Raw genomic sequence first — 13,542 nt, 5'->3', positions numbered from 1 at the left:
GGAACCCGAAAATGAAGCCTTGCGGCTTCACAGGCGGGTCCCTAATGCGCATGTGCGAAGTGCGCATTTGGATTGGCTTGGCGGCGGAGGAAGCAGGAGGGGGGCCAAACTTGCGCTGCGGCGACGTCTCCCGCAAGTGGGGAAGGGTACCAGTCACAAACAGGTACCTGTCCCCCCCCCCCTTCCCCCTGAAAGTTGCCAAAATGTGGCACCGGAGGGAGGAAGCAAATGAGTGGAAGTTCCACTTTTAGGTGGAAATTTGCTTTAATAAAACTTCTGGATGAGTTTTCGGAGATCTTCAGTGTGCTGACGACATCTCTTGCTCTGTGTCAGTCCTAGTCTTTAGCTGTTAGTCGCTGCAGCAACCATTTACTTTACAATCATTTCCAGGAACAAGTGCTTTGGGAATATTTCTTTGGACTGATGGGGAAGTAGACTACGAGGAGTATAATTACTAAAACCGGTGCACTCAAAATTGGGTGCAGCTGTGCATGGTAGCCAATCAGCTTCTAACTTGAGCTGTACCAAATTTTGCACTCTCCAGTTTCAGTAAATAAACCCCATAGTTTCCCATAAGATTCTGCCCACCGAGACTGGAGTGGGTGGAGCAGAAGGACCATAGAGTTGGCCTTGCTTGAAACTCACAGTACATGGAAGCCAGCAGATTTACTACCCACTGACAGCTATGGAATCCACCAACTGCAGTCTGCCATCACCCACAAGCAAGGTGAACCTAATATAAATTGGTTTCTCAAAGTTCCCCACCAGGCTCTGCCTGTTCCCAGAACAAAACTACTCAGCCATGCACCCGTTTTTGTTTCTGCCACAATGGTCAGGCCGGGAGCTCAGTGTTAGCTGCACTGAGGATGGAGTGTCTGGTATGGACATTCTGTCCCAAGTGCAAGCCTCCATGCGTCAAACACATGCATCTGTTTCCAACAGGTACATTAAGGCCTCGTGCACACTGGACGTTTTTACAGCTGCTGTTATTGGCGTCAGATGTTTTTTTTCTACAGCCAGTAAACTCCCCAGCATGTTATTCTATGTGTCCATGCACACATAGGCTGTTATCAGCAGTTTTTGGCAGGGGCATTTCCTGGTTGGGGAAAAACCCCACAACTAGTGGGTTTTAAGAAATGTTTTTCTGCTCTAAAAACGCTCCGACACTGATAAAAGCTTAAAAATGCCCAAAAAAAAACGCCAAACGTGGCTATTCAGCGTTTATCAAGTGAGCCATAAACTTTTGTGAGAATATAGGTTTTGCTAAAAAAATGCTACAGCTGAAAAAAGCTAAAAAACGCTGAAAAATGGTACTGCAAAAAAAAGCTGACAAAAGCCTTCTACAGCTACAGATTTCTACTGACGTTTTAATATTGTCCAGTGTGCATGGGGCCTAATTTGTTTCATGCACTGACATTTGTGGTATTGAGGCCTGACAGAATTCTTTATGAATTCCAGAGTCTATGTTCAGTCAAATCTCATTGGACTTGTTGGTGTGCAACAATTTAAAAGGAACACTTACAGATAATCCTTTTAGATTATACATCTCTGTCTGTCAATCTGAAAGAATCTGTTGTGTAATCTGTGACACTAGCTGAAAAAAATCAAAGGCTTTCACAGCTGTTCCCTAGCTCATCAATGCTACACGTGAGGATGCCTGTCTGCTAAAGATTTATATATTGGCATGCTCTGCAGACACATCGGTAGCCTGATGGGCAGTGGTGTGTGCTCAGTGTGTACAGACATGGAGCAGCATCCTGAAGAGTGCATGTGTTATGGAGCTGCACATATTTGTAGGTTTTCTAGTGTGTTCTAATTAGAGGTGTTCTAGATAGTTGAGATAGTATGGCGTTTACACAATATCCTGTCAGTGTCTAGGACTAGTACTGGACTATTCTTGTCATTTGGTATTAGGACTCCTTGCACACTAGACCATTAGCCTGCGTGTCCAATCCTGGCATTTAACGCGCCCAGAAGGCAGGTGCAGTGTCAAAGTCTATGGCAAGGTGAAATAGGCTGCGGCTGAATGGGGCTAAATGCTTTTAGGAGATATGTGTTCAGGGATCTATATCAAGAATGCAGGTATTCTGCATTTTAGGCATACGTCTTTGAATGCATAGGGCCTGTGCCTTCCGGGGGGGGGGGGGGGCTGTGCCTCAGGCATGCACTAAAACACTGGGATTGGATGCACATAGGCTAAACTCCTAGTGTGCAAGGGGCCTACCTAGTACTGGCGTATTCTTGTTATTTGGTATTATGTGCTGATCTTTTGTGGTCTACACCAAAACTACTATTTTCCAAAGTGTGAATCGAGCCGTCCAAATCATATGAAGTAAGGAAAATAAAAAAACAAATAAAACAAAAGACCTTTCCTTGATTACAATTGTGGTGGCCATACGCACTACAACCAGATGTTACAAACAATTAATTGAATGTGTACGCAATCAGGCAGGCCCTTACATTAAATAGTTGTTGGTAAAAATCGAATGGCTGCCATACAAACTATTATTTTTTTTTTTTTTATGCGATCGATTTGCGATTCTGCAAACAATCAAATAGCCATAGCATCCCTTCCAATGAATTAAGTCCCCGTTCACACTGACGGACCGATCGGGTCTACCTGTCAGTTTTTTTTTTTTTTCTTTATCAGGCAGAACCGATTGGACCATCCGTTGCTCTGTATGGAGCAGCAAATGTTCACTGACACCTGCCGGCATTCGATCTGATCCACTAAAAACAGAGCAACGGATGGTCCAATCGGGTCTGCCTGATAAAGAAAAAAAACTGACAGGTAAACCTGATCGGTCCGTCAGTGTGAACGGGGACTTAATTCATTGGAAGGGATGCTATGGCTATTTGATTGTTTGCAGAGTCAATTATTTTTGGTAGAATCGCACATCAATCCGTTCCCCCATCCCTCTGGCGAATCAGATGACAGTCAGATGGAAACAGACAGGCAGTCCTTTTCTGAATTCCCCATAGAGAACAGCAGGCTGTGTCTGCTCTGCATAATGGAGCAGACACGGACCCGTCATTCGCCTGCTCAGTGGAATCAGCGGAGAGATTGGATCCGCTTAACGGAGTCCACCCCTCCTGAAAGAGCCTTAAGCTGCATTCACACTATACAATTTTCTTTAGACTTTTTGCTTTAGATTTACTAAATCCATATACAATATGAGGTCAAACCTAAACACTTACAAATATGTATACAATCAGACAGGACCTTGCACTACATAGTTATAAGTAAAGGCCCATACACACGTGCAGATTGTTGGCCTAAAAGATTCGGCCGACGACCCATCAGCCGATTTTCGGCTTGTTAGTATGATGCTTCCGACAGCGCACTTTTGGCCGAACAGAATCTGTCGTGCAAGCATTAATATTTTTGTATGCCGACACTAGAGCGGCCGATTGTTCGCCAGTCAGTACAGAATTCGGCCGACAGACAGCAGATTTGCAAGACTGGGCATGCTCAGAAAAGAAAAAAAGACAAGGAAAGTTAACCATCACATGACATCACTTCTGCAGTCGGCGGACAAAATTCGTGTGCAGTCTTTTGCACTTTTCAGCGGACACGACAGCCGATCGGTCGGCCGACGATCGGTACGTGTGTACGGGGCTTAAGTATACCAACAAAAGTTGTATAGTGTGTATCCAGCTTTAGACTCAATTTCAAGCCAGATTCTAAGTCGAACTGCCTGGGCAGAAAATAATCAATTGTTCCTAGGGATGGGCTCAGGCATGTTCGGATCCTTGTCCCAACCCACCTGAGCAATCCCACCAGGAAGTCGTCACTGCAAACCGCCAAATAGAGATGGGCTCGGGCGTGTTTAAGTTCCTACGTGCCCGATCCCGCCAGAATGTCGACACTGCACTCCACCAATCACAGGTGGTGAGACATTTCCCGATTTGTACAGCTGCAGATTGGGATATGTTTCACTGCCTGTGATAAGCGGAGTGCAGTGTCACCTTCCTGGCGGGATCGGGCACGTAGGAACTCGAACACGCCTGAGCTCATCCCTGATAGGCAATGAGGCATTTCCCGACCCGCAGCTGCACATACACAGGCCCTGACTAGGCTGTTTGTGATTGGTGGTGTGCAAGGATGTCTTCCTGGTGGGACTGCTCAGGTGGGTTGGGATCTGAACATGCCTAAACCCATCCCTAATTGTTCCACATCAATGGGCAGCCCTGGGATGCTTTATTCAGGAATGCGACTGTATTTCCTTTGATCAGATTATTAGATCACATTGATAGAAATGCACTTCCACCTGGGTGTGGCATATCAGTCAAATGGGTTGTCAGAGATTGATCAGAAATAAATTGATCATTTATGGATGTGCGTTTGGCCACCATAAAAAGGAGATTGTATGGTCAGCTTTAAATGAATACAGAACCACTCCATTAGTAAACCAGAACCCCAACCAGAACCAAAAATAAACAAAGCTCTTTCATAGTATGCACCTATCCTGCGATTTGTGTGCCCGGTGGTGATGATTCCTTCTATAAACCCATGCTCCAATGTCTTCAGTAAGAACGTTTCCCCTATACAGAAAGAGATGCTCTATATACAAGATATCAACCTCACTACCTCCACAAAGCCTGCATACTACGAAGACATGACCAACTCACATATCACAGCCCACGGCATGACTCCATCTTCAATAACTACCATAGTAACACATGTAGCAATAGCCAGAACGCATCGCAGCTGAAGGGATACAGCTTGCATTCCAAGCCTCGTTTCCAGGACTGTTTCAGACTTCCCAAGATCCTGTGCGCCTCATACATATTACACTGCGCATGCTCCTTCATCCGCTGCGGACGTCGTGCGCTATCTTCTGTTCTGCAGGCTACACCGCGCATGCTCAATCTTCTGAGGCTTGCGAAGTAAACTTGTTCCTATTGAGCGTGACTGCTGCAGGTTTTTGATAACTGATATCATTGTTCAATGGGCTGCTATTACTAGCTGTTTGATGAGGTAGCAATACCTTTCATGCTTTCAGTGTTGCTCTTTTTTTAGGTTCTAATTCTAATGCTGGCATAGCTCCCAACTGTCTCTAATTTCGAGGGACTGTCCCTGATTTGGACCAGTGTCCCTCTTTCCTCCTCATTTGTCCCTGATTTTGGTCTGATCTATATAGTTGTATAAAAAAAGGAACTATGTATCTATCAAATGTTTCCTAATGCTAAACTTTCCTCCAATTTCTACATTGCTGCATTTGTAAATGCCCAGTATAAAGGAATAATAGTGGTAAAAAAGCACAAAAGAGTTCAACTAGTCCTTTTTTCTTTTTGTATAATTCTCCTTTAACCACTTGCCGACCGCCGCAAGTACATATACTGCGGCGGTCAGCCCCTCACAGGCAAAGTGACGTATGGGTACGTCACAAGCCTCTGAGGCTCTGGGGAGCGAGCGCACGCCGCCGGACGCACGCTCCCGCTCGGTCACGAGATGTCCGCCGGGCACTCGCGATCGTCCGTTAGAGCGGGAGAAAGGCAGGCGGCTAATGTAAACAAGCCGCCCGTCATTCTTCCCTGTGTAAGAATTGAGATAATACGGTTCTACTATGTAGGACCGTTGATCATTGTTCCTACACCTCAAGCCACAGCCAATCACAGTTAGAATCACGCCCCTAGGGACACACACAACCCCTCCCTCTCAAAAAAAGTTAACCCCTTCACTGCCAGTGTCATTTTACAGTAAAAGTACATAAGTATAGCACTGATTACTGTAGTAATGTCACTGGTAACCCCAAAAGTGTCAAAAATGTCAGTCAAGGGTCCGATCTGTCCACCGCAATGTCGCAGTCCCGCAAAAAAAATCGCAGATCGCCGCCATTACGCGTTAAAAAAAATGACAAAAATCTTTCCCTTAGTTAGTAAACACAATAACTTTTGCGCAAACCAATCAAAATACGCTTTTTGCGATTTTTTTTACCAAAAATATGTAGCATAAAACAAATTGGCCTAAAATGTTAAAAAATTTTGATTTTTAAATTTTTTTGGGGGGAATTTCATATAAAAAAATGTGAAAAATATTGTTATTTTTGCAAAATTGTCGCTCTTTTTTTGTTTCTAGCGCATGATCTAAAAATCGCACAGGTGATCAATTACCACCAAATGAAAGCTCTGTTTGTGGGAAAAAAAGGACGTCAAATTAGTTTAGGTACAGCGTCGCACAACCGTGCAATTGTCCGTTAAAACCACGCAGTGCCGAATCGCAAAATAGGCCCTGGTCAGGAAGGGGGTAAAATCTTCAGGGGCTTAAGTGGTTAAAGGGGCATGGCAGGGGTGTGTCCTATGCCTACATACTTTTGCTACTAGGTGTCCCTAATTCCCATCGCAAAATGTTGGGAGGTAAGATACTGGTCCTGGGGCAGTGTATTGGAATGCCTGGTTAAAGCCATCATAAAGCTTTTTTTAATTTTTTTTATTTTATTTTATTTTTAATTAAAATAACAAACATGTTTTACTTATGTGCTCAGCCTTAAACCTCCTCTTCTGGGGTCCCTCGCAGGCAATCTTGGCTTCATCAGTGTCTGCCCCCATAGCAAGCTGCATCCCATGGAGGCACACCTGCAGACTCACTCCTGAGATAGGCTGTGTGCATCTACAGACACGCACAGCCCAGCTTGGTACAGGATTTGAGTGACAGCAGCAGAAACCAGTAGCTGTCTCTGAGCCTGTGCGAGAGAGGAGAGAGAACACCAGCAGGCAATGCATGAAGGTAAAAACCTTAAAGGGTAAGTCCAGGCAAAAACATACTAACTCTAAGCCCCCGTTCATATCGAGCCGATTTGACATATCAAATTGCATGACAAATCTGAGCCTATTGCCTGCAACGGCACTGTCCGAATCGATGCAACGCCCACTTTGCGGAACCTCACACCGATTCCCAAAAGTCGTTTCTACACTACTTTTGGGCGACTTCGGGGCGATTTCAATATACATCTGTGCAGGAACCAGGGGCGGATCCAACGGGGCAATTGCTCTCCTCGAGAAAATATTAATCACTCTGAGGCCGAGCCATTACACATGGGCACTTGACGCTCCGCCCCGTGTACCACCCCAGCAGTTTTCCAGCCTCTCTCCTGCAGGCTGCTGCTTGAGTGGGCAGGATGGGGATGTGCCTAACCCCTGAGATCGCGCCCGCCTGGAAGAGGGAGGTGTGAGCAGCTGGGCAGAGGGATGCGAGTGAATGTTCCTGGAGGTAAGCTCAGCTAGCAGGATCATGGTGGATTTGTTTAAAAGCACCCCTATGCTAAGTCTGCTGAGTTACTGCAGCTTAGCATATAGAGGTGCTGCTAGCTGACAAATGGAAATGCATCTCCTTTTCATGTAGCACAGTGAGAAATTGGGCTCAATAAAGAATTGTGACTGCCCCTTGGTGTGTGCCCTCTTGATCCCCCAGTGTATGCCCCCCTGACCCTCCATGGTATGCCCTCCCAACCCCCCCTAATGTGTGCCTCCTGGCTCCCCCAGTGTATGCTCTCCCAACCCTCCCCCAGTGAGTGCCCTCCCAGCCCCCTGGTGTGTGCCCTTCTGCCCCCCCCCCCCCCCCCAGTGTGTTCCGTTCTGACCCCCCTGAGGAAACCTAGTCCTTTGCTCTACTGATCCCTGTACACTGTCCTATCCTTTTTCCTGTCAACTCCTGTCCTCTGCCCTGCTGACCCCCTATTCTCTGCCCTACTTTTCCCTGTACACCGCCCTACATCCTACTGACCTCTCTACACTGCCCTACAATCTACTGACCACTATACACTGCCCTACATGCTACTGACCTCTGTACACTGCCCTACATCCTACTAACCTCTCTACACTGCCCTACAAACTACTGACCCCTATACACTGCCCTACATGCTACTGACCTCTGTACACTGCCCTACATCTTACTGACCTCTCTAAATGGCCCTACAAACTACTGAACACTGTACACTACCCTACAAACTACTAACCACTGTACATTGCCCTACATACTACTGACCGCAGTACACTGCCCTAGATACTACTAACCTCTGTATGCTGCCTTACATACTACTGACCACTGTACACTGCCCTACAGCCTACTGACCTCTGTACACTGCCCTACATACTACTGACCTCTGTACGTTGCCTTACATACTACTGACCTCTGTACGCTGCCCTACAGCCTACTGACCTCTGTACGCTTCCCTACAGCTTACTGACCTCTATACACTGCCCTACATCCTACTGACCTCTGTACGCTGCCCTACAGCCTACTGACCTCTGTACGCTTCCTTACATACTACTGACCTCTGTACATTGTACTCTGAATGATACCTTAAATTCAGTTCTGTAAGCAGCACCTTATTTTCCGGCAGTGCCCCTCCCGAGACTAGACTCTGGACCCGCCCCTGGCAGGAACCTGCACAGATATCTGTCTATAGTCAAATCGCCCCCGAACTCACACTGGCATGCGGGTTTGAAACTGTGTGAGTTCAGCTGAACTCGCATGTTTCAAACCTGCCCTTGGTGCGAACGAGGGCTTAAGCTTCTCTCTGCCACATTCTAAACCTAGTCTATCTAACCCTGTAAAGCAAAAATCGCTGTACTTACCTATTCTGTACCTATACTGTTGCATTTGTAAAACTTCAAAAGCCATTATAAGGCTTTGTTCGCACAGGCATACTTAAGCCTTGGTTTACACTGATGTGATTTCTAATGCAAGTTGGATCGCATTAAATTGCATGACAAGTGAGCTAACATCAGTTTCTATAGCGCCTATTCACAAAAATGTAGTGAAACTGTGATCTGACTTGGAAAAGGGTTCTGTGCAAGATTTGTGCAATGTTGGTCGTCCATAAACTTCAATGGACATGAATCAAGCATCTACATCAGGCATGTCCAACCTGCGGCCGGGGGGCCGAATGTGGCCCGGAATCGCAGGCAATGCGGCCCACTGCCCCCTGAGAATTTTTTTTTTTTTTGCTGGGGAGGAAGGAAGTCGGGTCGGGGGCACGGCCACAGCAGCTTCCAACTAACTATTTCTTAAATACCTTAACTATAGTATATATTTTATATGCGGCCCGAGAACATTTCTCTACGCACAATGTGGCCCAGAGAAGCCAGAAGGTTGGACACCCATGATCTACATGCTTTCTTGACCCATTTTACAATGTGATTTGTGCTGGTTTTTAGGAGCCGCCACGTGCCTGCATCCTAACAACCAGTGACTCATGCCTGCTATCAGCAGCAGGAATGAGTTATATGTTGTCCAGCACCAGGCAGAATCCTAACAATAATGAGTTATTCTTGCTGTCAGCTGGCATGGGGGTCCCCCCCAAAATCAATACTAGACCCTTGCAAGGAAAGGAGGGGGATGAAAAAAGCACCCCCCGCCCCTGGACCAGACTAAATGCCAATGTTAAAGGGCTCCTAAGGGATAGTCATAGTAAAAAATCCTGTGTGGGTTTAACCAATTGATTTTTTAAAAATTATTCTCCATGTAATTGGAGTGTGCAGGGTTGTGTCTTTTGCCTATATACTGTTTGCTAATAGGTGTTCCTCCTTTCTATCTCAGAAATTTGGAAGGTATGCGAAATGGTAAGCATTTTTTACCTTAATTATTCCTCTACAGTTCAACTTTAACTAACATTCCTAAATATAGTGCTGTGTTGTCTTTCCATTTTAGTAAGATCACTTTTTTCATAAAGTAGCAGGAGTCTTACCAACTGTTAAAGTGGTGTTCCAGCTGGGGAAAAAATAATTAAAAGTCAGCTGTAGCTGCTGACTTTTATTATATAGACACTTACCTGTTCAGGGACCCTGCGATTTCGGCACCCCAGACGATTTTTGTATCAGCATCTGGGTGCTGCTGCTGCCATTCATTATAAGGGAAACCAGCAGTGAAGCCTTTCGGCTTCAAAGCCAGTTCCCTACTGGGCATACTCGAAGCACGCTGCACTTTAAAATTGGCATGGAGGCAGGGGAAGGAGGAGTGGGGGCAAACTTCTGAGAGACTGCGCCGCAGCGCCATCTCCCAGAAGTGGGGAAGAGTACAGATACCCATTTCCCTCTTCCCCCTGAAAGGTGGCAAATGTGGAACCTAAGGTGGGGGGGAGCAGATCAGCGGAAGTTCCACTTTTGTCTACTCGTTACATTGTTTTGAAGTATAGCAAGCAAATCGATTTCCAGATAGATATTATCAGACATGTCAAAAAACATGTAGAGCATTAGCTGGAGCTGCAGAGCAACAATGGAACAGAATGAGTGAATCCCAATTTGAAAATTTTGTAGAAAGTGTAGTATAATCTACAGTATGAATGAAGTAGAATTGTGAACAAAGATCCTTGAATGCTGAAGAGTGTACAGGACAATTTACCTTCCTTTTCCTCAAATTCTTTATAGTTATAGATAGCATGTATTTAGCCCAATTAGACCAGGCTCTCTCAAAAGGCACATGGATCTGGGTTTATAAAAAGTGATATGGTCATCACCTGCTCAGAGGTAAATGACTGGAGGGGAGAGGCCTGTATGATTAAAGTCCATGATCCAAGTTGTGCTTGTCAGTGACAAAAGTGACAGTTATTGAGCTCAAAGTTCTCTCCTAAGGACTGGTTCACACTAATATGATTTCAGATGCGACTTGAAGGAAATCACACGTTTTCAGTTCATATCAATGCGACTCAGCACAAAGGGATTTTGGAAATGGTTCCTGTACTACTTTGGTGCAATTCCAGGGCAATTTTGGCCCCATATAATATACAAGCTTTCAAAGTCGAATCCAAGTAGCACTTCATAATAGCCTTGAAAGTCAGATCAAAATCATATTGCAGCAGTGTGAACCTAGTCTAATTGTTTAAAAGTAGTGAACCATTCTCATATGGGAGGTGGATATGTATGGGGCCCACCACAGTGCATCTGCAAAGTCATAAAGGCATCTGCAAATTCATGAAAAGCCTTGAGATAGAGATTGAACCAGAGAGGTGTATTGGGCAAGATCAGAGTATCAAGGAAGATTTGCTCTTACTTTTTGTTCTTGAAACAACTTTAGTATTTAGGATTTTCCCTCACTTTGCTTTGGTGAAAATAGTCATCATCAAAACAAAGAGAGATAAAGAAGTTTTGCCTAGAGATACACTTTAACTCACCTTTAGGCCCCTTTCACATAAACACTACGCGTTCGTCCATTTTTCATCCATCGGTTGACGGATGAAAAACGGACATCAATGCATTCCTATGGAAAAACAGATGTAAATGGATGATCATTTTTCATCCGTTAGAAAAACGGATCGGACTGAAAAAAACTGATGACAAAAAAATGGGACTGAACTGATGAAATGAATGTATGTGTGAAAGGGGCCTTACAGGGATCTGTTTCTGCATTGTAAATCATTGCATTCTTCACAGTAAAATGTGCACATTCAAAGGTAGAAAAGCTTATCCCTGGTGTGAGTACAGGGCAGAGAAACTACCCAGAAATAAAGAGATGAAATCTGAAATATTTATGTTTGCCAATTGAAAGCTAAAAAGGACTGTGACATAGGATAATCAATAGAGCCAGTATAAAGTGAATTGGCCCTAATATGCCATATAAGCATTCTATATCACACTGTAACTATACTGAACAAAATTATAAAGACAACACTTGTTTTTGCCCCCATTTTTCATCTGTAAAGAGATCACCTCTCCAAAGTGCCAGACGCCATTGAATGTGAGCATTTGCTCACTCAAGTCGGTTACGACGACAAACTGCAGTCAGGTTGAGACCCCGATGAGGAGGACGAGCATGCAGATGAGCTTCCCTGAGACGGTTTCTGACAGTTTGTGCAGAAATTCTTTGGTTATGCAAACCGATTGTTGCAGCAGCTGTCCGGGTGGCTGGTCTCAGACGATCTTGGAGGTGAAGATGCTGGATGTGAGATCCTGGACTGGTATGGTTACACCTGGTCTGCGGTTGTGAGGCCGGTTGGATGTACTGCCAAATTCTCTGAAACGCCTTTGGAGAGGGCTTATGGTAGAGAAATGAACATTAAATTCATGAACAACAGCTCTGGTGGGCATTCCTGCAGTCACCATGCCAATTGCATGTTCCCTCAAAATTTGCGACATCTGTGGCATTGTGCTGTATGATAAAACTGCACATTTTAGAGTGGCCTTTCATTGTGGCCAGCCTAAGGCACACCTGTGCAATAATCATGCTGTCTAATCAACATCTTGATATACCACACCTGTGAGGTGGCTGGATTATCACAGCAAAGGAGAAGTGCTCACTAACACAGATTTAGACAGATTTGTGAACAATATTTGAGAGAAATAGGTCTTTTGTGTACTTAAAAAAAAAAAGTCTTAGATCTTTGAGTTCAGCTCATGAAAAATAGGGGCAAAAACAAAAGTTTATAATTTTGTTCAGTGTATATTACTGAGCAACATCACATAACACCGCATCATGCCATTACAGCACATTACACCGTACCATCACATTACAAAAATGGTCACACAAACATATTGCATAGAAAAACTATATTATGATGCAAGAGTAAGCCATATTATGATGCAAGAGTTTAAATTAACCAGTAACATCAAACAAAAATAAGGAAATAGCAAAATATTTTACAGAGCAGCTCATCCTCAGCCTACTAATATGCAGTCCCTTCTCTCTTCTCCTGCATTTGGGATCATTAAAAATGAATAGGGTAGGGGGCGTGGCGGGGATGTGAACAGGAGAGGACGTGCAGACCGCGAGCTCTGTGCTAATCCGTATCCATCCTCTTGACACAGGGCACTGAGGCCACCACAAACATTGCAGCTGTCTCCCCCTCATCTCCCAAATCCCCCACGAACCGCTATTATGTTTGCTAAGAGCAAGGGTAAGCCTGCACGGGATCCTGTAACGCTCCTGCGTTTTTAGTATAGGCTGGATTTGCAGCTGCAAAATCTCCACTCAGTAGTCATGTAGAGATGTGTTGAATACCAGATCCAACTCTCCAGGACTCATCACCGTGGGCCTGTCAGCTTCAACATACAGATATATACACACTCAATGAGATGTTCCTGGAGTGATAGGATGTATATGATAGTATGAAGGTGATGTGCTGAAGGGACAGGTGTGAACAGTGACAAGGATGGTAATCACTTGATAGGTTTGTATAGGAGAGTTCAAGATGGTATTTAGGAATGCAGATAGGTTAGTATCGAGTATGCTAACAGGTGGTGAGGACAGCAGATGACAAATACAGGATAGACTAACCCAGTGCAAGGATAGATAGTAGTAGACAGGAGAGCTAGCAATCTATGCAGCAGTGCAGATGATAGATGGTAGTAGGCTCAAGACCTAGCAATCTATGTAACAGTGCAGATGATAGGATAGTATGGATAGGTAGTAACAGTCCTTAATGTGCATAGGTAGATAGTGCAATAAGGTATGGAGGGTTCCCCTGCGGGGTACTTATCACTTGTAATGTTAGTAGTTTAGAGAGGTCCAGTAGATAAGGAATGATCCGGTAGCGAGATACAGGGATCAGTAGCGAGGTTCCGGTCTGCTCCAGGTAAAGGGAATAGCTGGAGGTTCCGATCGAG

The 13,542-nt window shown here is 44.8% G+C and overlaps 1 protein-coding gene across 1 annotated transcript in view; it reads right to left on the bottom strand.

Annotated features, from left to right (window-relative positions):
* LOC309544507 (uncharacterized protein C19orf44 homolog) overlaps positions 1 to 4,748 on the bottom strand; it is a 75,350-nt gene extending 70,602 nt beyond the window's left edge. Inside the window, exon 1 of the mRNA XM_082243409.1 lies at positions 4,629 to 4,748. Within this exon, the coding sequence (XP_082099535.1) occupies positions 4,629 to 4,732 (104 nt within the window). The 5' untranslated portion in view covers positions 4,733 to 4,748. The remainder of the gene's footprint in view (positions 1 to 4,628) is intronic.
* Positions 4,749 to 13,542: the final 8,794 nt, after the last annotated feature.

The sequence above is a fragment of the Pelophylax lessonae genome (genome assembly GCF_965119305.1).
Source record: "Pelophylax lessonae genome assembly, chromosome: 1".
In the NCBI taxonomy this organism is placed as follows: domain Eukaryota; kingdom Metazoa; phylum Chordata; class Amphibia; order Anura; family Ranidae; genus Pelophylax; species Pelophylax lessonae.
This window is presented reverse-complemented; position numbering and strand designations above follow the sequence as displayed.